General features: G+C 35.8%; 2 protein-coding genes across 3 annotated transcripts in view; one reads left to right on the top strand and one right to left on the bottom strand.

Annotated features, from left to right (window-relative positions):
• On the top strand, nt 1-25,513 carry zc3h7bb (zinc finger CCCH-type containing 7Bb). 2 transcript variants are annotated; one of them, XM_056469532.1, is made up of 22 exons: nt 1-284; nt 1,302-1,362; nt 1,480-1,516; nt 1,632-1,829; nt 1,967-2,125; nt 4,824-4,904; nt 4,986-5,045; nt 6,565-6,607; nt 6,689-6,930; nt 7,018-7,318; nt 8,305-8,363; nt 8,484-8,583; nt 8,704-8,865; nt 12,244-12,449; nt 12,534-12,634; nt 13,173-13,354; nt 13,644-13,720; nt 15,552-15,802; nt 16,298-16,403; nt 19,917-20,025; nt 20,165-20,298; nt 21,987-25,513. In XM_056469532.1, the coding sequence occupies exons 2-22, from the start codon at nt 1,304-1,306 to the stop codon at nt 22,023-22,025; spliced, it is 2,706 nt and encodes a 901-aa protein (XP_056325507.1). In that variant the 5' UTR covers nt 1-284; nt 1,302-1,303; the 3' UTR covers nt 22,026-25,513. The 2 variants fall into 2 exon arrangements, with proteins under 2 accessions (XP_056325507.1, XP_056325506.1); XM_056469531.1 differs by having other exon boundaries at nt 5-284; nt 6,689-6,939.
• cby1 (chibby homolog 1 (Drosophila)) overlaps nt 1-25,738 on the bottom strand; it is a 142,835-nt gene that overhangs the window by 5,172 nt on the left and 111,925 nt on the right. The window lies entirely within an intron of this gene.

The following is a 25,738-nucleotide window of genomic DNA, read 5'->3' as shown; positions in this document are numbered from 1 at the left end:
GCCCCTAGTGGCTGAATGCTCCAATTCGAACAAAAAAGGATCCGTCTCTCTCTGCCTTTAGGACCTCACAGTCTGGACGGTTTAGTTAAACTTGAGCGCAACTTGGGGGAAACCAAACGGCTCAAGTCGCACATGATCTGTCCGCTGATTCGGGGCAGGCGAATTAATTAAAATAATGATTTCGAAGGAATAAAACACACAAATCTTCTACCTGACAATTCAAGGGATTTATTTCTTTAACAACAGCTCCTAGTGGAAGAGAAGATCTCAAGTCTTAACGTTAGGTGGGTTGAATGTCCTTCCAACAAGCTTGTGTTTTAGCATGATTCTTAGCTTGACTTTTTAAATAAAAGTAACTTATGTCGAACATCTTTATAATCAAAGCATTGCAGCTTTCATTTGTTCCTTTTCTGCTTTATTGATAAAGGTAAAAATGATCTTTATATGCGACCTCGCTGCAGCAGATCGGAAAATGTAACGTTAGCTTGCTAATTGGCTACCGTGATATTTTTAAAGCTATTTTATACCATCCGAAGTAGAAACGGTCCGCTGGGTTGTTATTTTAAAATGCTAAAATGTAAACAAGCGTTTTAGATCTTTGTTGGTAACGTTTTGTGTAGGTATACTAAACTCATCATTGATAATAATTGGTGTAAACAAATCTGAAGTTGACAGCATAAACGGGCTAGCCGGGCGCTAGCTCGCGGTAAAGCTAATGCTAACCTGCAACCAGTGCAAGTTGACTTTCTTTTCATTGTGTAGCACTGGCAGCTATTTCAATAACATGTCGGTGTAAAATATCTTATATAGTGATATCCATCAAGGAGTGTTATCAAGTACCAATACGGTATTAATCCTAGTTGTTTTTATTTTTATCAAGCCCGGAGAGAGTTGCATTAGAGGGTGTTTCTCTTAGGCGAGCTCGGGGATGTGCTCACACTTGCTTGCCTCAAATTTTAGGCCTTGGAGATTATATGTCTGTAATACTTAGTATTTTTTGCATACAGTTATAATTTAGTTGCCATAATTGTTTAATTAAGTGCATACAACTTTTCATCTTTAGTTTTTTCTTGACTAATTATTGCGGTTACATTTTCCACACTAGTATTCAACATCGTTTGCTTGCTAGAAAAAAACACACGACTGAAATGTTTTCATGTAGAATGAAATTATATATTATACTTTTATAATAAACCATTTGTAGTAATTGCTTGTGTGGTACATACATTTTTGTCGTTCAGTTTTATTTGTTGATTGATGCATGTTGTAAATTGTTGTTTATTGGTTGTGATATGTTGCAGCTATGGATCTAGAACGACAAAAGCGCAAGGAAGAAATACAAAAAGCTTTGGGCTTCATTCAGTAAGTTTGTAGTCGTCTTTTCCGCAATACAGATATGATATTAACCGACTCTCCGCCGCTCTCTCTTTATGTGGAATGATCCCAAAATTGCTTAATGTACTTTTCTTTTTGCCACAGGTCATCTTTGCCTTTCCCTGAACCTGAAGGTTATGAGGTATGACTCATTTGTATTATCCCTTAAGAAAAAAATGCCCCACCTAGATAATCCATTGTGATTGTATTTTGCTAGCGAAATTTTGAATGGAAACACTCTTCCTTTCTTTTCCCAGGCATTCCTGACTCAGCTGGTCTGTAATTTGCTGGATGAAGGTAATGCTGTGTATCGTGATGGTGAATGGAGACAGGCAGCAGTCCATTACAGCGAGGGTGTGAATGTAGCTCGCTACGCTCAGTCAGAAGCACTGGTCATTCCTCCTGAGCTGTTAGAGAGCCTTTATGTAAACCGGGCAGCTGCACATTATAGTCTGGTGAGCTTGATTTTTATTGGTTGACGTGTAAATCTGTCATGTAAACTGACAAGTTCATTGTGCGGGAATGACAAGAACAGTTACATGTTGTATATATGTTATCTGCAAGTCAGATATGTTTTGTGTTGTGTGTTTAGGGTGAGTACGAGCGGGGAGTGCAAGACTGTGACAGTGCACTGTGTGTGTCGGAGGGTAGTCGCAGGGCTCTCTACAGGAAGGCACTTTGTCTGAGGGACCAGGGCCGATTTAGAGAGGCTTATGAGTGCGGCACTGGATGCCTACTAACTGCTCCACACGTATGTTTTCATTTTTAGAAGCAATTGCATATTTATTTGTATTTAACAGTATTTAAAACACTAAAAGTTTTTAAATAGTCAAAAGTGTTTTTTCTTAATCTTGAATGTAAATATTTATATATACAAACTCAGTGAAGGTGCATTAAAGAGACAGTTTACCCAAAAATGGAAATTGACTCAGTGATTACGTTCAGTGCTTGTTCACCTTTGCGAGTTTCTTTCTTTTTTTTTTTGTTTAAACACAAAGAAGATATTTATTAATAATATTGGAAACTGATAGCATTGACATCTATACCAGGAAAGAAAATCTATGGAGGTCAATGGCTGCCGATTTTCAACATTCTTGAATATTTATCTTCTTTTGTGTTAAAGTCAGGGGGAAAAGATTTCTGAGCTTTTTTTCAAACACATTTTAAATGTTAAAAATGTATAGCTGAAACGCATTACAAAGATTGTAAGATTCAGTTAAACTATCGGCATGATGAAGCAGATTGTGGCTCCTTCCCTATCATTATAACACCTATTGTGTTATTGATTCTTTTGCTTAATCTTGAGTTCCTTTTACTGTTCATTTAATTGCATTCATTGTTCATTATCTGAATATAGCAACAAAATGTATTGCAATAAACAATATTATTGTGATTTTAAGACTATTTTGACACTATAATAGCATCATAATGCAAATACACTCTTCCAGTGAACACTATTTTATTCTTAAGAATATTTAATTAGTCATTTTAATTAATAGCTATTGGAATAAGAATAGGAAAACGTATATCCTAAACAAATATAAAATAATAAAAAATGTTACCAAAAATGTCCAAGGTAAAGAGAGCTAGAAAAAAGTAACATCTATTTTCAGTCATAAGGCACCCACATGAAAATATATATTATAGGAATTTATAATAATAACTAAAGTGTTTTTTTTTTTTTTTAACCATAGTGACACTGATGACTCCAGTAGAGATAGAGAGGGTGCGCAATCAGCTAAAATGTGGTTGTTGTTTTTTTTTTTTTTATGTATAGGCGATATTAATTGCATCACCAAAAAAAGATTGAGGACATGTCCCTGTCTTGTGTGATAAGTCGATATGTTGATTATTGTGACAGGCCTACATGCAGTTTTAAAATAGTTGTGCATCTAAAACACATGTAAGCCCAAGCTGTACTGCTTTCTCTTTATTGTAAAGCACATCAGAGCGCTCTGATGTTGCTAAGCAACTTTGCGCCACAATGGCATTGAAGACAAGAAGGTTTCAGCGCAGCTCTGACCCACGTTGTTGTCTGTTTGAGCACACTCAAACATGTATGTCTGTAAAAAGCCAAATAAGCTAACATTACCAGAGAATGCATCTATTCAGGTTGTAGCAGTATTTAATTGTTGAGAGAGACCCACTTTCCACTGAGTGGGCGTGGTTTCAGTGCCACCAGCCGTTTGAGAGCACAAAGTCCTGCCTATTTATCAGAGATTTTGATTACTAGGTGGATTGTTAACTCTTTCCTTGTCAGCAGTTTTTTTTTTTTTGTGAAGTTTGTGATGATTTTTACCTAAATTTGACAGGCCAGAAAATTTTCTGCAAGGAATATATGACGATATCATATATCAAAGTATATAAAAAACTGATAAAGAAGGGAATAAGCCAAAGGAAAGCTGTTTAACTATTACACATGATCTAATGTTTACTTAATTTGATTGTCTTACGTTTAGTAAATTACCTAAAACACGGTTTGCCATTAAAAACTTATCAATTGCAGGGAAAGAGTCAATAGCACATTTTAAAGTATTTTTAACGCAGACTTTAAATGGAAAAAATAAACTCAACAAGTGGAGGGTGAGCAAAGATGACAGAATACATTTTTTTTTGTGTGAACTCCCTTTAAGTCAGCAAACTTTAAACCTACCATCGCTCGAATCTTTTTTCTCCACTGTGCAATTGATGAGAGTCTTATGATCACGGTTGGTGTCTTTTGTGTTGACATCAAATGCCAGTGACGTACAATTCTCATCAAGGGTGAGTCTGATCTCTCTCCGTGGCAGATGCAAATGCACGTGTCTGCATCGTGTCAGATTGATTTCCACAATTGAAAGAGGTCTGAAACTGATCTGAAAATAGCAGAATCTGTGATGTTTTCCTTGCGTGGGTCATTTCTGATCTGTGCCACATGGGAGGAAAAAAATCAGAATTGGGTCACTTGAACCATGTTATATAAATGCTTCCAAACTGATGTTTATGATGCTTCATATGATTTCTACTTTTATTAACCATTTAAAATGATTTTTCAAAGAATCCTTTATAAATAATAATCATTTTATGCATCTTAAACATCTTTGCTGTTATTTGATCAGTATAACAAGTATTAATTAGCACAAACATTTTCAACATTAATAATAATTTATGAGCTCCATATTGGCGTAATATCTGAAGGATTATGATAGCAAAGTAAAGCCTGCAGAGACCTTAGCTTTAAAAATATAATAATGCAAATATAATATTTTAGTGATACTTTTTTATTTGTTTGTTTGGTTTAGTGGGCAAATGTAGCCTTATCTCAAAAAAATGCTATAAATCATACAGACTCAAGTATTTTACTACTATAGGAAACAGCATTAATTTATATTTATAATATATGAAGTGCATTTGTATGATTTTTTTTGTGTATCCATTTAACTAACAAAATATTGCTTTATGTTACACAGGACAGGCAAGTCAGTGAGCTTGCTCAGGATCTAGCCAACAAACTTGGTTTGAAAATCCGCAAAGCATATGTCAGCCCTCAGGTTTGTCTTATAGATAAAATGTTATTAGTTTAAATTGTTGCTTTTTATAGTTCTTAAAACAACACTTTTTTTTTATTTCAGCTTGATTCTACAACATCTGGGGCAGACAACAATGGAGAAACTAATTCTCCTACTGGGGAGGCAAGTTAAATTAAACAACAAAGTTTGTTAATAAAAAGTACTTACTGAAAGAAGCAGTAGGTGATCTGCCAGAATGCTAGCATTAGCATAATAGCGTTGAAAATTTACATCCCTCCCCTGCCATCCAAAGCCACGCCTCCTTACACACGCCTTACACACGCCGAATAGATGATGATTTGATGACGATAGCACTTCGTCCAGCGAAGTTGTTGACAGGTCAGCGGGTGAAGAAATTATATTTCCCCAAAACTGGCATTGGGGTAAAGTTGGTTTTATATCTGCACATTCAGACTTTCTCCTTAATAATATAATTTCAGAAAAGCATTGTTTGCAAATTTTAAATAATGAAATCATATAATAAGCCAATGACTTTAAAATACAACATCATAGTTTGTTCACAGTCAATGAAATAGTGCTAATGTTGTTTTGAAGTCAAACCCACATGCTATTTCAGACAGAGTGTTCAAAGTAACAGAGTGGGAGCATGTCACTGTTCAAAAATGAACGAATGTGTGAATATAAATCAAACTTTATCTCAGTATAACAGGTTGGGCGGAAGAGCGCTATTTACTTATGTTTTGTTACTCAGCTATACAAAAATCAAATCAGAAAAGGAGTGCTAAAAGCAGAAATGTCCTGTCATCTTTTTACATTACACTTACGTTACCAAGACAATGAGTGACTTCATTTTCAATTGTGCTCAATTGTTTTCACCTCCTTTAACACTTGAACAACTAAATGAATGCTTATGTCTAATTAACTGATTATATTATCGATGCTGTAAAAGATACCACATGAACTTGAAAATAGTGAATCTTTCACCAGTCTTTTTCAATGGCTGAAACACACCTCTGTGCATATTAATCCATTTATAAAAAAGAACACTATCGACATACACTTACCGTGGCTAAAATAGTTTTAAGACACACCTGTCTAAAAGTAATACTTCAGAGCATTGTTTTGGACTGCATAACGTCATTTCCCTCCAGCGTGCAAAAATTCTGATATTTAGAAAAGTTCAGATTCTGCATTTTTGGCAGAAGCCCTTTCAAAAACAATCTTTTCATGTATACAAGGCCACGCTGGTCTTTCAGAAAGAAGTTCAGGTTGATGCAGAGTTTGCCTGATGTCTCTTTCTGTCAGCTGTAGGTGACCACTTCACGTGCACTCACGAATGATGATTCTGTCTGTGTGAAGAGGCTGTGCAGAAATACAAATTTAAATTTGTTGACGGGCAGTTTGAGTTACCTGTCATAGAGTTATTTGTCGGCCTGACAACTTTAAATTGGATGAACATTTTTTTAGTCTTATGTTTTACCCAAAATATAAAAATACATATCAATATATTTAGATCATTTACTTTAATCTGTACTATCGGCATGTGAAGAGACTTCACCAGCACAACAAAAATGTTTCCGAAGACAGTCACCTACTGCACCTTTAATATAAAAAGTGTTATTGCTTTTTGTTTGCAGAATTTGGATTAAATGTACAAATTGGCTTTTTTTTCTAATTTCAGACCTCCTCGAATGGTCTTGAGACTTTGAATGATATTGGATCAGGTATTTATAACCATACATGTATAAATATAATTGTGTAAAATGAGTTTGGTGATTCAGTTTGCTTATCTGTTTCTTTCACAGACTTAACAAGTGCCCAGTGCATCCCTGCCCCTCTGGCTACACCAATTCCTGTCAGTGATGACCCACAGATTCCTTCGCTGGACCCAGTTGAGCCCCAAGACATGCCAGAAAGCCCAAGCCAGGAGCCGTCGGGGCGGGTGCCATACTCAGTGCCTGTATCTGAACACATGGGAGAATGTGTAATGAATGAGGACACTTCATGTCTGGACACCTTGCTGGAAAGTATTCCTAAAGGGGCAGAGGTCAGCGTGGTGAGTGCAATAGAAAAGACATGGTCACTTAATGCTGGATGGATCAGTGTGTTTATTGATTATTCCTCTTGTCATTAGAACCCAGTTCAAGGTGCCATTCCTACAAACCTACCAAACACTGCTGTGGGTTTGAGACCTCCATACTCTCCTGGTCTTGCAGGATCCACACCTCAGCTCGCAGCTCAATTTTTCAACTCTGCTGTAAGTCCACTTCCACCACTGGAGCCCTTCACAGTCTTGGGTCAAAGCGAAGCCTCTTCCCAGACAATGGACTCTCTTGGCTCCTTCAGCTCTGGGGCTGCGGACACTGCAGGGAAAGGGGGTTCTGGATCATTGATCACAGGAGGACTGGATTCACTCTCTGAGTACACACTTCCTGGTGAGTCTCTAAAGGCTGGTTTAAGTTCGCCTGGGTGAATGTGAAGTTATCAAGGCATTTGCGAATGTTTGCTTTTGGTGTGCGCAACATCATTTCGGCTTGCAGTGTACACAACTTTTTTTCATAGCTTTGCGCACGACTCCACATATGAATGAGCAGAGTCTGGCCGTACATTTTGAAATCCAAAACAACTGCCTGATGTGAAGTCCTTGAGGTTTCTTTTGAAGCTTTGAGGAAACTTTTTGTTTCCAGGTTGTCAAAGGCTTTTTACGTAGATTATTAAAAAACTTTTGAGTAAAATGTTTTGCATTAAGTACGCAGTTAGCTTGGATCTATATAAAATCAAGCCAGAGTTAATTTCCCTAATTGTTTTCTTGAGTGTCCACCATCATCATCCACAACGTGTTTGTTTTACAACTAAATTCATTCATTAAGCAAGTGTTTCTCAATCATGTTCCTGGAGAAGAACCAGCTCTGCATATATCCCATGTCTCTTTAATCAAACACACCTGATTGACACCATCAGCTCATTAGAAGAGACTGAAAGAACTGTAATGGCTGTGACAGACAAAGGAGACATCCAAAACATGCAGTGTTGGTGGTCCTCCAGGAACCTGGTTGAAAACCTGAAATCAGCTTTAATGAATGTGGTGTGTGTGAAACACTACTATTCTATGGTGCAGTTTACACTAGTGTGTTTTAATTTTTAAATGGCATTTTAGAATGAAAATTCTCATCTGAACGGCATCAAATTAATCAAGTGCCACTTATTCATAACTATCCAAGATTTACGTTCTGGAAAAAATCTTGGAACAAAAGTTTTCACAAATATATTAATCAGTACATCTGTTTTTACCTGTTATAATGGTCATTTTTTTGAGTACCAGATCAGCTGACTGATCATGTGACACTATTATGAATGTCTTTACAATATTTTGAGTTTGCTAATTTTATCCAATTCATTTCCCTTTCCTCCCAAATTTCAGGTGGACGAATCTCTCACTGTTTCATCCCTGGTTTGCGTAATCATAATGCCGCCAATGCAGTAAGTCTGTTCTGTTCTGTTTTTGTTAATTTACAGTTTGTCCCTTTTAACTGTCTTCTGTATAATATTTTTAATGTTTAGCTATTTCCTGGTCTGAGAATTGTTCTTTTTTGCCAATAGAATGGCCCAGTTGGTACCAACCTTTCTCTGCTGTCACGAAACCCTCTGGCTGCCACACATGAGTTCAGACAGGCCTGTAATGCTTGCTACAGTCGCATAGGTACTGTAGCCCTCAGCTATGTATATTAATGTATGCTTTAAGAAAAAAGTTCATATTAAAACTATTCCAGAGCATTCTATACCAGTCTGATCTCCAGTAAGTAAAAATTTTCTGAATTAGGGCCCAGAGTCATGGACTATCATTATCAGCCTGAGGCAGCGCACCGCTGTAAGAGAGATGTGCTGCTCTGTCGCCTCAAAACTGCAGATGACCCCATCTGGAAGAGGGTGCGACCTCGTCCAGCTCGTAATAACTTCCTTGGGGCGTTTGTTCTCTGCAAAGGTATGGCTTTGTTTTGATTAGAGAAATGTGCAAACCATTTACACTGGATAGATGTTTTAGTAAGGGATGCACACTACTACAAGGGAATTATAATGGATACTACAATGGGATTGGCAAATGATGATAATTTTAGTTTTGATAACAGTATTAATCTCATCCTTGAAACAGAAGATATTAGGATTTTATTTCCTAATATCCAAGTATCATAGGCCAGTATAAGATTCTGATAACCTTGGATAAATATAAATTCTTTTAAATGTCTGTATAAAAAGCAAAAGATTTTTTTTCCCCATTGAACACAATATATTTGATTTTTAAGAAACATTTGAAATACTTTGAAAAAGTAAACATGTCAGGCTAAATAATTAATAGAAATTATTTACTTCTGCTATCTTCATTAATTTCAAAAACATTTCTTTGCAACTTAAAAGCACATATTTGTCATGCTTGGCGGTTGGTGCATAAGCAATTTGCTTTTCAAATGTCTGCTGTGACTTTTCTATACTGCGGCAAACCTTAAAAGGGGTTATCATCCCATGCCTATATCAATGTGCACCTTACTAGTACTGGGTTAATATTTCATAACTTGACTTTAGCAATGTGTTGGAATCACTTCTCAGAATTTGCTATGTAGATTAATTTCATACCTTAAGGCAGTTGCTGAAGATTTGCTGACTACATGTGCATGACAGGGCTTCAGTGCATATTTTGCAGCCTTTTTTTTTTTTTTTTTTTTTTTTTTTTTTTTTCCTTGTGCAATCTTTCTAAAGCTCGATTTGGTAAGATTCCGGTGACAAGCATTTTGGCTGCCCGCACCAGACACAATGTAATTGAAACATTTAAATACCACAGACATTTAGGCCCTATGCCAATTCTATTTTTGTGCCTTTCCCCTTTCCCTTGGCCCTTACAACCGAGCGTTAAGGGGAAGGGCTTCAAAATTTACCCCTAAGAATTGGGACAGCACTACAGCACCTGCACACGTCATCATGTGTCATATCGCGACTGCTGTAGTTTTTTCAGTTGTGCTATTTTTTTTTTTTTTGGTATTTATCTTCAGGAAATCACTGAAGGCATATATTATGTTATCATAACGATCTAATGTGGCAATAAGATTGTGAATGTACTGTGTATTTCCACAGTGGCCATATTCATCTATGTAATCACACAAAAACAACATTAACATTATTGCAGACACTGTAAAAAGCTCATTCCCAGCCACTAGGTATTCGAGTGTCAGAATGTTGTGGCACTGCTGTACAGGAGTTATTATTAGGGATTATAGATCATGAAATTTAGCGTTTTTTTTTTTATTTCAGTGTGTTTTATTTTTTTACTATTTTTAAGCATGATGGTAAAACATGAATGCGGTTATAAATATATTAAAACAAATGTTTGTTTGTTGTAAAAATTCGTAATAATGGCAAAAAGTATTTCGCCCTTAAGCTTAAGAGAATTGGGACACCCCTACCCCTTGGCTTGCACGCGCAAAATGAGGGGTAGGGGTAAGGGCTAAGGGGTTGAATTGGGATTGGGCCTTAGAGAATATTAAAGTGATCGTTCACCCGAAAATGAATATTTTACTCATTTACTCACCCTTTTTCCAAACCAGTTTGAGGTTTCTTTTTCTTTTTTTTTTTTTTTTTTTTGTGCTGATATTTTGAGAAATGCTTTTTACTACCTGACAAATTTTTGCCTATGCAAGTTTTAGGAAGAACAAATAATAACCTACCTTCTAGTTGATCATTTGGTATCAGAAGTGGCTTATATGAAAGGCAAAGGCCTCTAGATTATGCTTATTTTAGCAAAATACAATATGATCATGCCTTGATTTTTTTTTTAAGTATATTATTAGGACTGTAAGGTCAGACATTGCTTAGACAAAAGTATTGTCACTTAACAGAAATAATGTACAGTATAGAATATAAAGTCATGGTGCGGTGGAAAATAATTAATATTGTGTATGACTCCCATGAGCTTGGAGCACTGCATCCATACATTTCTGCAATGACTCAAATAACTTTATTAATAGTCATCTGGAATAGCACGAAAGTGTTCTTGCAGGACTCCCAGAGTTTATCAAGATTCTTTGAACTCATCTTCAATGCTTCCTTCTCCATCTTACCCCAGACATGCTCAATAATGTTCATGTCTGTTGACTGGGCTGGCCAATCTTGCTTTCAGAAACTTTGATGTGGAGTGCTAGCCCGCTGAAGAATTTGCCCTCTCCTGTGGTTTGTAAAGGCAACACAAATGTCTTAAAGTTTCAGGCTGTTGGTGTTGCCATCCACTTTACAGAACTCTTGTGCGCCCCTATACTGAATGTAACTCCAAACCATGATTTTTCCTTCACCGAACTTGACTGATTTCTTTGAGAATCTTGGGTCCATGTGGGTTCCGATAGGTCTTCTGCAGTATTTGTCATGGTTGGGATGCAGTTCAATCGTCAATCGATGATTCATCGTACAAATCCACCTTCTGCCACTAGATCAACTAGAAGCCAAATTATTATTTGTTGCTCTTACAACAGGGAATGATGACGAGACTTTTGTCAGGTAGTGTATATAGTTAAAATCTGTTTAACTGATCACAAACATTACTGTGGTGCTGTGGCAGAAATAAATAGTCATATTAACATATAGTGCATTAAATAATGAAAGTGTAACAGAATATTAGTATAGTATTTTTAAAATAATATCAGTTAAAGTGTTTATATTTATGCTATACTATATGCAATGAAAATGACACTTCTTTTTACTTGATTCTATAACTGTGATTTATTATGATCTACAAATGCAAAAAAAAAAAAAGATGTGGTTATTACACTTTGTTCAGTAGTTTCAGAAATACTCAGACTAGCTCATCCAAAAGCACTTGGAACAGGCTTTATCTTATGAAGATGCCATTAAGTGTATATGTGACCCTAGACCTGATCCAGTCTTATGTTGCATGAGTGTGTTTGTGGAACTAGCCAAAAATACACAGAATGGCTCAAAATTACAGATTTAATTTTATGCAAAATTCATTAGTTTATTATGTAAAGATCATGTTCCATGACTATATTTTGAACATTTTCAATAAATATTGAAATAATATTTCAATAATTTTTGTACATTTTTAAATAAACCAAAAGGTGTTTTTGATAAGTATTAAGTATTATGTATTGCAAGGAACTTTGAACAACTTTAAAGGTTATTTTCTCAATATTTTGATTATTTTTTTTTTAACCCTCCGTTTCTAAATGTTCACATTTTTCTATATCGGCCAATTTATTCAAATCGCATTCTCCAAAAAAAGATTCTGTATTTGTGGTCCAGGGTCACATATGATCGTTTAGATTTTAACTGATTGACATCATTGTTGTTTATTTTTTTTCAGAGGTACAAGAACGTCAGGAGTGCCAGTATGGTGAGAACTGCACTTTTGCCTATTGCCAGGAGGAGATCGACGTCTGGACCCAAGAGAGAAAGGGAGCTCTGAGTCGCGAGTTACTGTTTGACCCTCTGGGCACCAATGAACGCCGGGCCCTCAGTGTCACCCGTCTCCTCCAGCTCCATATGGGCATGTTTATGTTCCTCTGTGAGGTAATGCTCACATTCATATTTAATGCTAGCTATTGGGTCCTTGTTAGGATATATCGTCTAATTCTGGCCTCTGACTTCCTGTAGGAATGTTTTGACAGTAAACCGCGTATCATTAGCAAGAGAAGCAAAGAGAATCTCGCTGTGTGTTCCAACCTCACTGCACGACATCCCTTTGATGATAACAAGTGAGTCATTCTGTCCCGACTTGTCTTTTTTAACCTCAAATTAAATCACTAATGTACTTTTTGAAGAACCTAATGGGTTTGTTCACCTAAAAAAATCCAGCAGAAGCTTTATTTCTCCTTATATTGGGCTTTTCCATCTTTACAATGGCAACAGTCTGCTAATATTTATCAGAGGTCAAAAGAAGATAAATAAAGTGCATTCAAGTTCTGTTCATATTGAAAAGTGCCTCACTTGGCTTCAGCAGGTGAAATAAAGGTCTCCTATTGTGAATCGCTGCGTATAAGTCATTTCGTGTAATTACTTTGACTAATGTGGAAGTTTTTGTATTATGAACAGCCTTTGATCATTTTTTAAATAACTCCTATTGGATTTGACTAAAAGAAGAAAGTCCTAAACACTTAGGATGCCTTGTGGAAGAGGAATATATGGGATAATTAATATTTTTGAGTGAGCTAACCCTTTAATGTGTCTTATGTGTCTTTCACATAACATCTTCCCTCATATCTCTGTCTCTTATGCTGTCAACTAACTGAACAGGTGCCTGGTGCATGTGGTTCGCTCAGCAAATGTGCGCTACAGTAAAATACGCCCTCTTCACCCACTCTGCCAGTTTGACGTGTGTCGTCATGAAGTGCGATACGGCTGCCAACGGGAGGACAGTTGCTCTTTTGCACATTCAGTCATAGAACTCAAGTGTTGGGTGCTTCAGCAGGACACAGGTATAGAGGATATGCTATTTTTTTTATACATGCATGTACACTGCAAACTACTGTTTTTAAATCTTTATAGAGCTTTTGTTTATTGTGGGATTTCAATTTTGATTGCCCCATTTATTTTATATCAACAACAAATGTTCTGACTCTGCAATGTAGAGAATTGGCGGCTTTGCTCTGTATTGTGGTCTTTAGCATAAATGAAAACTCGCATGAAAACTAGCATAAATAAAAAATAAAACTCGTAGTAATAAAGCACTTAATGAGATTTAATTTGTGTTGTGTACTGGCTCAGGTATTACCCATGAGGAGATGGTGCAGGAGTCTAAAAGACACTGGCACAGGTTGGAACAGAATGCGCAGAGACAGAAGGTGAGGCTTTGACAAAAAAAAAAAGTGCTGTCCTCAAATGTTCATCTTTGTACCAGAAGGGATGCAATTTTATTGAATTTTCCTTAGTAAGGGGAAAACATTTGCAAATGCATTGATACCCCCAAAATACACATGTAATTACAATAAGATTTATTTTCTCTTTGTTTTTTGGAGATAGAACCATTTAAATGAAACCATATGAAACCATATTTTTTTCAAATATAACAAACTTTTGGGACTCTTGAGAGTTTTACTGTATAACATGTATATCTTTTGGCAAACCAGTGCACCACTTGTTTTATTGCATATTTATTGCAAACTTTTTTCAGCAGATACAATATGTTATTTTAATTCATCATTCGGCACCTTACTGACTTCACCACATTATTAAGAACATACATTTGAAAGTTCCCCAAACTTTATTTATTTCTTAAAGAGCACCTATTATGGGTTTTTGAAAATGACCTTCCATGCAGTGTGTAACACAGCTGTAAGTGAAGTGAAATATCCAGCTAAGGCTGAAATCTGAAAGGGCACTGTCATCTATAAAAGAGTCGACTCATAGTGGTTCGAATGATCCGACACCAGAATGAGTCTTTAGCTGTTTTGGCGAGACGTCGATACAGAACTCAAGCCCTGCCCATTTGTTGGGCGCACAAACCCGGGAAAATTTAAACTGCCAGCCCTGCCCACAAACGCTGTAGAAAGAAAAAGTAGCAGTGCACTGTGGCAGATCCTGGCTGAAGTGTTTGTGTTATTTGCCCTACCTAAACATGTTAGGAGGCAGTGAAGAGAGTCAGTGGTTGAAGTTTATTTACGCATACAACCGGAGGTTCATCAGCCATTTCACAAGTGTAAGTAAGTGCGACTAAAACGGTTGCCTCCTTGTTTTCTCTAGTTTGCAAATTATGTATTTAATTGTGTTTTGTTAAACGCTTGTAGTGCATCTGGTTAACCCTTTATATTCTCATTATGTCTAAAGGCACGTTAAAAACATGATGCGTGATGCTTTGTTTACTTATATTAATGTGTTTGTGTGCTCGCCATCTAAATCCACAATGTTTGTCATTGCTATGGCCACCATCAGCTGTTCCTACACATGTGCGGTGGTTGAGTTTCAGAATAGTTCAGCTTTTTCCACTGTGTGGATTAATACTGAATGTTTGTCACTGTTTTACTTATGGTGAAGAATAGAGCAATATGCTGGTCTTAAACTGCATTGCTTTAATGCACTCCTGCATTGAGCTCACACATACACTCCGCACTCTGACTACTTGTTGATAAGCCGTGGTGGGCACTTCTCTCTGTCTCATGCTGAACGCAATCGACCAATCACAACAGACTGGGTCATCGGACCAATCAGCACAGATTTGCATTGCGCTAAGGAGGGGTTTGGGAACAAATGAATTGCTGAACAAGTCATATGGAAGTCGTTGGGATAATTAGGTAAAAATAAATGCATATTATAAGACAACGACAGTGTTTTTGACCTTTGATCAGCCTGTTGTTGGAGACCCCTAAAACCAAAATATGAGCCTTTTTAATGCATAATAGGGGCTCTTTAATGTGAAGGTTATCATTTCCGTTGTTTTATTTGTTACCATTTCTTTCAACCAACATCCTATATTTGATGTGCACACATTTTTCCACTGCACCGCTTTAAATCTGAAAGTGGATGTTAATGCATATGTTTGAAATGTGTTCAAGTGAATTATTTGTTGCTTAATTAACAGTAAATACAGAGGTTTTGAATTTCATTTACATTTAATTTGTAATAAATTAATGCTAAATTAATACATTCTATATGTGTCTTTTCTCTCCTAATATTTAGCCTATGCCAGGGCCTCATCAGCCCAGTGGGAGCAGCAGTGGTGGTCCTGTGGTCTCAGGCGGTGTGGTTGGCGGAGGTGGAGACAGCATCAGTGGTGGAGGAGGAGGAGGAGGTGGAGGACTGGTGGGATGCGGTCGGGGGCGTGGCCTGAATCTGAAGATGAAGTTTGTGTGTGGACAGTGTTGGAGGGAGGGCCAGGTCAACGAGCCAGACAAGTCACTGAAATACTGCACTGCCAAAGCCAGGCACAGGTCGGGTTCCATTATTTAAGCAGGCATCATCTTACCACCAGCATGCACCATCTTACCACCAGCATGCACATGCTCATTAGAAATGAACATGCTTATGTTTACTGGAACAGTTTTAATGTGACTGCATTTATTGGACACGTTAAACTCCATCCTTGCCTGAGGTCAATACATTTTATCGTACCACCATAGTTAATTTTTGTCATTAACAATAGTACAAGGTTCAAAACTACAGTTTATTTGATGGATTATATGTTTAGAATGTGCAGATTGTTTAGCTAATGAAACTTCTTTCTCATACAAACTTTGTTGCAAAAGTTATTGAAAGTTGTGAAAATTAATATAGGACCTATAAGAAGATTGGTGGCATTGTAAAGAATTTTGTATCTACCCATAACATTTTAGTTTTCATCCGTGTTAAATTCAATATGATGTCTAACCTGACCAAGGTCTCTAATGAGAGTTCTTAGTGTTTCTTTTGTCGTCTTTTTCTTTCAGTTGGACAAAGGAGCGCAGGGTGTTGCTAGTGAAATCGTTTGAGAAGAAAAAATGGGTGGTTGTGCGACCGCTGCCTTTTTCACGTACCTACCCACAACAATATGATGTAAGTCAGCGTTGATTAAATTATCTTGACAGAAACTGTTCTGTCTGGTACTTCTGTCAGGTTTTAGTGGTGACACTGAGCAGCGGTGTCTGTTAAACATAGCACTTAAATGAGATTAATTTGTCATTCCTGTGGTTAATGGAAGATAAATACAATTTCTGACAACAAACTTTTGTTTTATGTTGATGATTCTGTTTATACAAATAAAAGATTATTGCAAACATTTAAAAATCACATTCATAGGGGTTTAAATACAGTTGTGTGGCAACTGTGTGTGAATATGGCCAGCCTCTTATGATAATTAATTCAATTTTTTTTATAACGACACCTGATAAAACAGTCAGCAGAAACACTTTTATTGACATCTAGTTTGTACATGTCATCAGAGGGGGAAAGTCCAGCCAATTAATAAAGATCTTTTGGTGATTAGCATAAACAGCCCTGAGTTTGAAGCAGCCGTCTGCCATTAGTGTTGAATATGCCATTATGGTGACACACAGGCATTTATAGCTTCACCCTCTTTTGAAACGCACGGTCTCATTTGAATTTAAAGCAACAGCCAGAAAAACACCACAATTTGGATTAAATCCTAAAAGGGGCAGTTTTAAAGAGTTATAAAACATTATCTGTATGGTATTTTTAGCTGAAAATTCCCATACACAATTTAGGGACATCAGAGACTTATTTTACATCTTGTAACGGCTGAAAACCAAAACAAAAATGCTTGGTAATAATTATTTATTATTTTGCTGAATAATGTAGAGTAATGTAGTAAACCTTTTGTAAATTTAATTCAGAAACTTAAATTACACAGATTTGTAAAAGTATAAGCCAATAAAATAACCATATTTTGTTGACTTTAGTGAAACCAGCTCATTGAACACTGCTGGACAGTGTGGCAAAGCATGGCCTTTATTTTGTCTCATATTTTCGGCGTGTTACTTTTGGCTAAAAACAAACATAACATTTCAGCCAATTTTTAGCAGGCAAAAATTTGGTTCATCAATAATTGTTATTAATTAAGCCAAGACTACAATAAAAGAAACACATTGCATCTTTAAAATAGAGTACATTCAAACTTTTGCGATTGTGTTTTTGCACTGTTGCAAATTTGCCTTTTCTTTTTCTTTCAGTTAACAGTGACTGCGTTTACATGGACATCAGTAATCAAACTATTTTCTTTAATCTGAATAAGACAATGATATGATTGGCTATGATGAAGGTTTTTTTCATGGTTTTTTTTTTTAATGTTCCTTTCATAATCCACTATCCACATTTCCTCTGGAGTTTCGTGTAATTTTGGGTGTTTCATTTCTAATTTTTTGAATTTTAAAAGCATTTTAGCACTTTGGCTTTCATGCAAAAACAATTTATGCATGCCCCCGTGACAAATGAGATGCGAGTATAAACTGCGGGAAGAGTGTAGTTTTTCTGGAATTTGTCCAGAGAATAGGGTCAAACAGCCGTGTTTGTATAGACTATCCTGTCGTAAACTGTGGCGAAAATCCTACATGAAGGTAATAGTTTTATTGCTGTGTTTACATGTCTGGACTGCACTTCAATAATGCAACTAAAATCGGTAATAGGTTATTAGAAATCGCTGTTTACATGGTAGACTCTCAATCAGGGTATTGTCTTTATCATATTAAAATCAGATTATTGGAGTTCATGTAAACATACTCATTGTTACAAATCAGTCCTCTGCTAGTCACACTGCTTCATGTGAGAGGAATTCCTGTGTCCCAGTCTTCCACAATGTTCTGTTGCCCACTGAGAATTCAGCGTTTGCTCACCTCTTTAGGGCTGAGTTTTGGAATAGATTTCACTATTCAATTCTGGTTCAAGGTTTCATGCAGAATCACTTGTAAATATATTGGGTGCATATTAGTTTTTCTAAAAAAAAAGTGTGACTTGCATAACTTTTATTTTGTAACATTTTCAGCAGCAGTTTGTTTTGAAATATGATTATTGAAAAAGTGGCTGTCATAACTGCTTACTATTAAAACTATTTAAAAACACAAAATAATTAGACCATTACTAACGGGTAATTATAGGAATAAAAAAAAAAAAAACAGTAGATATATTAAGCTAAATGATCCTTAACAGTTTTTTTGTAGATAACTACAACATTTCTGAAAGTTGTTTTATTTAATCATATGGTGTCTGTACGTTTTGATGTTTGTTTACTTTTGTGAAAGACTTTCTTTTACAAAAACCTAAACCTTTTGCAATTATTGGATAGCAGGCACAGTGCAAGTAGTATTGACCTTATTCTTCAATGTGGAAGTGCGCTTATTTTACTATTGTTACAGAACTTTTGATTCAGTCGCCTATGGGAGAAATTACTAGGAATATTAAAGGGCAGAATACAGTAAAACTACTTGCTCTACAAACAAGTTTGTTCATAAAACTGATAATGTTTAACCAAAAAGACTCCAGTGGCAGAGCCCACTCGTACGTGAAGAATAAGATCAATGTAATTTAATTGTATTCACCCATCAGCTAGAAATTATCAACACTAAATAATGTGTAAATGTTTTAAATTGTTTTTATAACAAATAGATATTGGTTTTAGGTAATGTTCTAAATTAAGAAAATTCTAACCCAAAGCTTAAAATGTTTGTATGATATTGGGGGTCTCATTAACTGTGTAATAATGTTTTTCAAATGGTCGTGTTTCAACTCTCCACAAAGCACTTTTTGGTCATTTTTAGCGTAGGTTTTTAGGCACAATAAAAATAATAATAATAATAATAATAATAATAATATACTTGCAAGAGTTGCCATCGAATATGTTCTTTCAATTATTTTTATTGTAAAAATGGTAGGAAAAAACTAAGATAATACAATTAAATTCAAGCTAAATATTGCAGAAAAAATTACACCCAACAAAATTTTAACAATATAATTTAATATTTATTTTATTTATTTATTTTTATTTGTATCTAATATTTTTCTATAACATATAAATGTAGGTGTTCTAGTTTTTGGACCGTTATCGTAAGTTATTTTGTTAGATAAGCTCCAGATTTGGCTTCAGTACTGACTCATCTAATGTATATGCACAAATATAGCATTGTATAGCTTCCTATTAAAAATATAAATTTAAAAATTATTTTTGTAAGGGGTGTACTCGTATATGCTCGGCACTGTAGATAGCACATTTAAAGCATTTGTTTTCGAGGCTGACCTATTTTGTTCTTAGTTTGCTTTATTTAGGCCTAAACTAAGACACTGAATCAGACACTGCAGTTTTTCTGTAACATAATAGTATTTTCTGAGTATGTTTCTCCTGCATAAATGCATTGTGATATGCCTTTTTAAAAGAAAACAAACCAAACAGAAAATGCAGAACAAAACGAATAATACCCAAGTCTAAGAACACCTTTAGACAGATGTACCATTGTTTCTCATTTAAACTCACTTTCAAATTAATTGAAAAATCTTGAGTGTTGACACAATCTCTGTGTATCGTTGACTCCTAATTGCAATAATAACCATTTGTGCTTGCAGATGTGTGTTCATGTTATGAAGCAGAAGAAGTGCCACTATATTGGGAACTGCTCTTTTGCACACAGTTTGGAGGAGAGGGATGTGTGGACCTACATGAAAAACAACAGCTGTGAGAGTGCACATAATTCAGCTAAATGATTCTTAGATTAAGTTTTTTTGTTTTGTTTTTATGAGTGTGATCCTGTGACGTGTCCATCACCCATTTGTGTGTTTTAAAACAAGGTGTGTATTTCTCTGTGCATTGTCAGTGAGAGACATGCAGCAGATGTACGAGATGTGGCTGTCGTTGACCAATCAACACCGGCGTGCAGACAGCAACCTTATGAATCCGCCCCCAGAGGAAAAACAGATCGCCATGCCAACTAACTGTTCTGAGTCAATGGTGGGTGGCAGCAGAGGAAGCGGTTTAGCTTGTGTGATCAATAATAGGCATCTGCCGGTATGAAATTGTTTGAAGCTTTTATATACGGTATTATCACGTATTGTCCCAAGCGCCTGAAAAGTTCCTTTAACAGGTATAATAACATAAAAATACTTACTTTATTGTTATATTGTACATGCATGTTCAAAGTAAATAAATGTTTTAACCAATATTAAATTGCTAAATAATTATAGAGTACAATAGGTAACACTTTACACTAAATTCCCTTAGTAAATGTTAGTTATTGCTTTCAGGGTTCCCATGCTTCTTGACAGTACTTGAATTTCAGGCCTGGAAAGTACTTAAACTAAATTTGAAAATAAATTTAAAATGACATTTGCTTTTGGTGTTATTTCAACAATTAAACCATTTAAAAAAATGTTTAAATCTTACATTTAAATCTTGTGCAAGAACTACAAATAATGACAAATATTGCACATTTTATCAGTATTTCAGAAACTGCATTTGAATATCACCAGTTTTTGAATGTCAACAAATTTTATTAAAGTTCTTTGAACGTGACTGTTCAAAACATCACACAATATGTCACGTTCAAAACATCATCATTATTCTGACTTTTTATGTAAATATCGTGCAAGGGAAATGATATGTACAGTAAGGAACTTCAAAACGCTACAAATATTGGTGGTGTGAAAGTCCTTGAATCTGCAGTTTATGAAAGAGTGGGAACCCTGTGCATTAAATCAACAGTGAGAAATAGCCTTATTATAGTAATTATTATTATTTTTTTTTTATTTATTGTAATGAATGAATTCTTATTGGTATTATGTTATAGTTAATTTTAGAAAATACACCTGAATTTTATTAGTTATTACCTCAGTTTAATAAAGCGATTACAACTTTTGATTTTAATAAATTATTAGAAATGTACAACACTTAAGATTAATAAATGCTTCTGTCATTTTTATTGTGAGTTTAGTTAAATTAAATAATGTTAACAAATGGAACCCCACTGTACAGCGTTAACAAGTGTGACGTCATGTGAAGCAGCTTTTGGGTCCAAGTGCCATATCAAACTGTATGGGGAGACTCAACAAATGGAAATAATAAATGTTTACAAAGTGCTGTAGTAATACTGTCAACAATCGCTTATATATATATATATATGCCTAATATCAGACGGCCAGAAAGTGATAAATTTTTTATTAATTAAAATATTGGTGTCTGTGATGCAGCAAGTGCAGAGGCTGTTGTGTACGCCATGATTTTAAATAAATTTCACTTTAATGTGTGATATAAGTAAAAAGTGGTCATAAACGAATATTTTCTCAATTCAAACGAGTAGAGGCTTCAACCTGGAAACAGTATTTCATATATCACCAATATGTCATGACTTAAGTGGATAGTCACAGAATTTTAATTGTTATGAGCCAGATTAACATGTAAAATGTTAGTCTGAAAATAAGCAGTTAAGTCTTCATTAATTGGTGCTGTCATGAACAATCACTAATATAACAATCCAAAGGTCATTAAAAGGCACAGTTTAAATAATTATTCACAGTATTTTGAAGTGCCCATGATAATACTGTTGTGCCATTACTATTACTTTGTTCATTATCACAATATGTTGTAATATTGAATATCGGCATATGTCTGAGGGTTAAATTTATCTTTGTTCTTTCTGGCAGGTTGGAAGAAGGATGTCTGGTGGTGGAGGAGACCTGTGACCGGTCCAAAAGTGTGTGGTCTGGATGAGTCTTCCTGTTCAAATGTCAGCTTCGAAGGCCCTTCTCCACTCTTTCAGTGCCACTCTGGGAAGTAACAGGCTATTCTGCCCTTCAGGGCAGAGTGTCTGACTTTAGGACTAACACACACTGATTGTTACCACATACACACACACACACACACCCAGACACATACACCACATGCTTTTTTCCATTTATTATCAAACACAATCTTGCGCATTCACCGACATGACACTTGGCACAGGCTCATAGTGTGGTGTATGTGAATGCACACTGGTACTTTTACAGCTAACTCAAATAAGGGCAGTTTCTTCCGTTTTTACAATTCTGAGGAGTTGAATTGAGTTGAATCTTTTCCCACAGTGCTCTTCAAACTCAAACCCAAAACAGACTGGTTCTCCCTGTATCAAATTAAAGCACCTGCCGTGAAGGCCACGCATGCCTTAGTCATGTATGTGGTTTCAGATTTTGATGAATTTCTGAAGCGGTGCTTAACTCTGTGTTCCTGCCATATTGGTAGAAGAGTTTGAATGTACAGCCAAAAGTGGCCATTTACAAGAAATTTGAGATTTGTTGAGATGTGGAATGTATTTGAGACACCAAGGAAATTAAAGGGATAGTTTACCCCCCCCCCCCCCTAAAAAAACAACAACATCTTGTCATTTAGTCATCCTCCATTTGTTTCAAACTGGTCTGTTTTTTTTGTTTTTGTTTTTTTTTTACTTCTGTTGAACAAGATATTCTGACGAATGTTAGAAAAAAATCAATTTTATTCCTACTCTGGAACTCAATGGCTGATTTTTTTTTTTTTTTTTTTTTTTTTTTTTTTTTTTTTTCCCCAGTGTTTTTCAGAATATCTTGTGTTGTGTTCAACAGAAGAAAAAAATCTTAAGTTTAGAACCACTTGAGCAAACAGTGAGGACGTTTTCATTTTTTGGTGAACTCTCCCTTTAAGGATTAACTAAGCCGTAGGTCTCAAACTCTATTTCTGGAGGGCCGCAGCTCTGCACAGTTTTGCTCCAACCCTATCAAACACAGCTGATCCAACTAATCAAGGTATTCAAAAGAATCATGAACACCTTCATTAGTTGGATCAGCTGTGTTTGATCAGGGAGCAACTGCAGAGCTGCGGCCCTCCAGGAATCGAGTTTGAGACCTATAAACCAAGCAAAACAACCCTAACACCTGCATAGATATTTGCATAATGCTAGTTACAGACCTTGCACTGACACACACTCATTCCCTCATTCTTTTTGCTTTGCGCTGGCAGTGCTTGATAAAGCTGAGGATGGAATGCACATTTGAGTTGTCAATTTGGATTGAAACACTTTGTATACATTATTTGTCTTCTTTTTTTGCTTTACATTGAGTGATCGACAGTTGGAAAAAGCTTCCATGTTTGTCACATTCAAGCTATTAGATTGAGATTTTGAAGTGCATAATCTATAAAACCCATAAGCTTGCTACAAGGAGACTTGCCACAGTTCATCGCAGGTTAGTTTTTCCATATTTAACTTTGATTCATTTCATATTAGAAGCATGAACGGAGACGCGTTAGCAAGAAAATAGGCTACAAAGAAAACTTGCCCTGTCCATGCGTAGTTCTATTCCAAGTAAATATATCAAGACATGCAGTGCTACCCTTAGTATGCCTTGTCCTTACTTTCAGTGGACATGATATATAAATATATATAAATATAAATATATACACACACACATACACACACACACACACACACGATTATATCCACTATATTGGCATACTACTAATGATTATTGATAACTTAGCAGTTAAGCTTAATTAAGTATAACCTTACCTTGTATTGATTACATAGAACTTCTTGTTATTGAGCTATGCTATATGACATGTATTGCTGATTAGATGGTTAGTGACTTTTTTTTTTTTTTTTAAGCGTCACTCCGGACGTGTTGGTTTTGTAAGGTCTAGATAAGCCCAAACTGCTTGTAAATGCTGTAGAGGATTGAAGCACCCTGAGAGGGTTTGTTATGGAAAATAGAATCCATTTACATTCCTCGCATTGATTTCCAGGGCTTAAATGACACTTGAAGGAGCAGGTTTGGGTCTGATGATATGGAGATTTGAGAGGGACGTTCTGGAGTGACCTAATACGCTTTACCGAGGGATCATATTATTACTACTGCTATTATTATGATGATGACAGTGATGATAATGATTGCCATTATTACTACTTCTATCTTCCTATATGCTATTGATATATGTATATGTTAATTGCTATGTATAACACTTTAAATATATGTATCCATGTATGAATATAATACTTAACAGTGATTTATGTCTATGTATGCTTGGTGAGCTGTTCAGAATCGTCGATTTGAAATCCTAGGCTGGTTTACCGTTCATGTTCTTCCAAGCTGAATGAAAATGAAACCGCATTAACTCATAGTGTGTCATGCTTTTGGGATGTTTTCGTAGTTGTTGCTTGATCTGAAACCTGGGATCTCTTTTGAGAGGGTTTGTAGAGTTGTTGTAGTTCAAATTCATCTTTCAAAACTACACACCTCAGTAAATTCTCTCTGCATCTTTATTTTGATGAGATTCTCGCAGCTCTGTGACAGAACACAAAGCATACATGGATATTTATGTTCGTCTGCATAGCGCCTTATACTATACATTTATATACAATTATAAATACCTTAACGAATAATCCTACTCTTTCGGTATAATGATATATACGCTGTTAGGCAACTTGTTTAAGGAAACAGGGGAGGGAAGTGTATCGTTAACGTTCTCTGATTGACAATAGAGACTGGTTTTGTACACATCTCTCGTCTGAAATTTTACGTCGAACTGAGATGACATGGTAGAGCCTGAGGTAGACATATAGAGAAAGCGAACGCAACCTGAGAGCCGAGAAGCTCAGTTAACAGTCTCTGTTGCTCAAAAACGGTGGGATGTTGTTTGCAATCATTCATATTCATATTAAAGGGTTAGTACTGCTGGCCATTGACTGTCCGAAGGCGGCAGTATTGGTCATCTACTCACCATTATCATTCTCCACTTGAGTTTATTTTTTAACACAGAACTTGAATGTTCTGGGCTCTCGGGTCTTTGAAACCAAGGATGATTGCCCATTTTAAATAACATTTGTGTTTGACACTTTCTAGCTGGAGTGTAAAACAGAAATATGTTCATAATTCATGTTCAGTGTGGGATTTAACCAATGTTGGATTATATCGGTTGAGAATTTCTGTTAAGATGGGGTTTTTTTTCACCTCCTTAGATAACCAGTAAAAAAAAATTAAATAAAAAAAAAAATCAGGGTTTTGAAAAAATGAAAAGGAAAAACAACAATGCCTCTTTTTGTACTGTATTTTTACATTTGTTTGTTTTGTTTCTCCTCTTTCTCCCTGGTTGGAAGTGAATTATTGATCACAGTGGACCAAATCTCATGAACGTGTTTAACAATAAATAGACTGTTTTAGAAAAATGTGTGTGATTTTATTGATTTATTGAATTACTAAGCTTAGACCTAGAACAGATGTACCCCATTAGAAGGCTTTGGCAAACATTCAGATAGGCCCAAATAAATGTTCAAATTACAGGAAGTTATATTAAAGATGTAAACATGCAGCTCTTGTTCCTCTGTGTGTAGCCAAATCAGCATAAACACATGGAGGTAACAAAACCCCTGAAGGCATTTTGTGCTAAATAC

The sequence above is a fragment of the Danio aesculapii genome, chromosome 12 (genome assembly GCF_903798145.1).
Source record: "Danio aesculapii chromosome 12, fDanAes4.1, whole genome shotgun sequence".
NCBI classification, from domain to species: Eukaryota; Metazoa; Chordata; class Actinopteri; order Cypriniformes; family Danionidae; genus Danio; species Danio aesculapii.
This window is presented reverse-complemented; position numbering and strand designations above follow the sequence as displayed.

Bases quoted from the DNA above. Each gene is read 5' to 3' on its own strand.
- zc3h7bb (XM_056469531.1), top strand. From the start codon at position 1,304: ATGGATCTAGAACGACAAAAGCGCAAGGAAGAAATACAAAAAGCTTTG. The intron at 1,517-1,631 runs GTATGACTCATT...TTCTTTTCCCAG, and splicing joins CTGAACCTGAAGGTTATGAG to GCATTCCTGACTCAGCTGGT. The intron at 20,299-21,986 runs GTGGGTGGCAGC...TCTTTCTGGCAG, and splicing joins CTAACTGTTCTGAGTCAATG to GTTGGAAGAAGGATGTCTGG.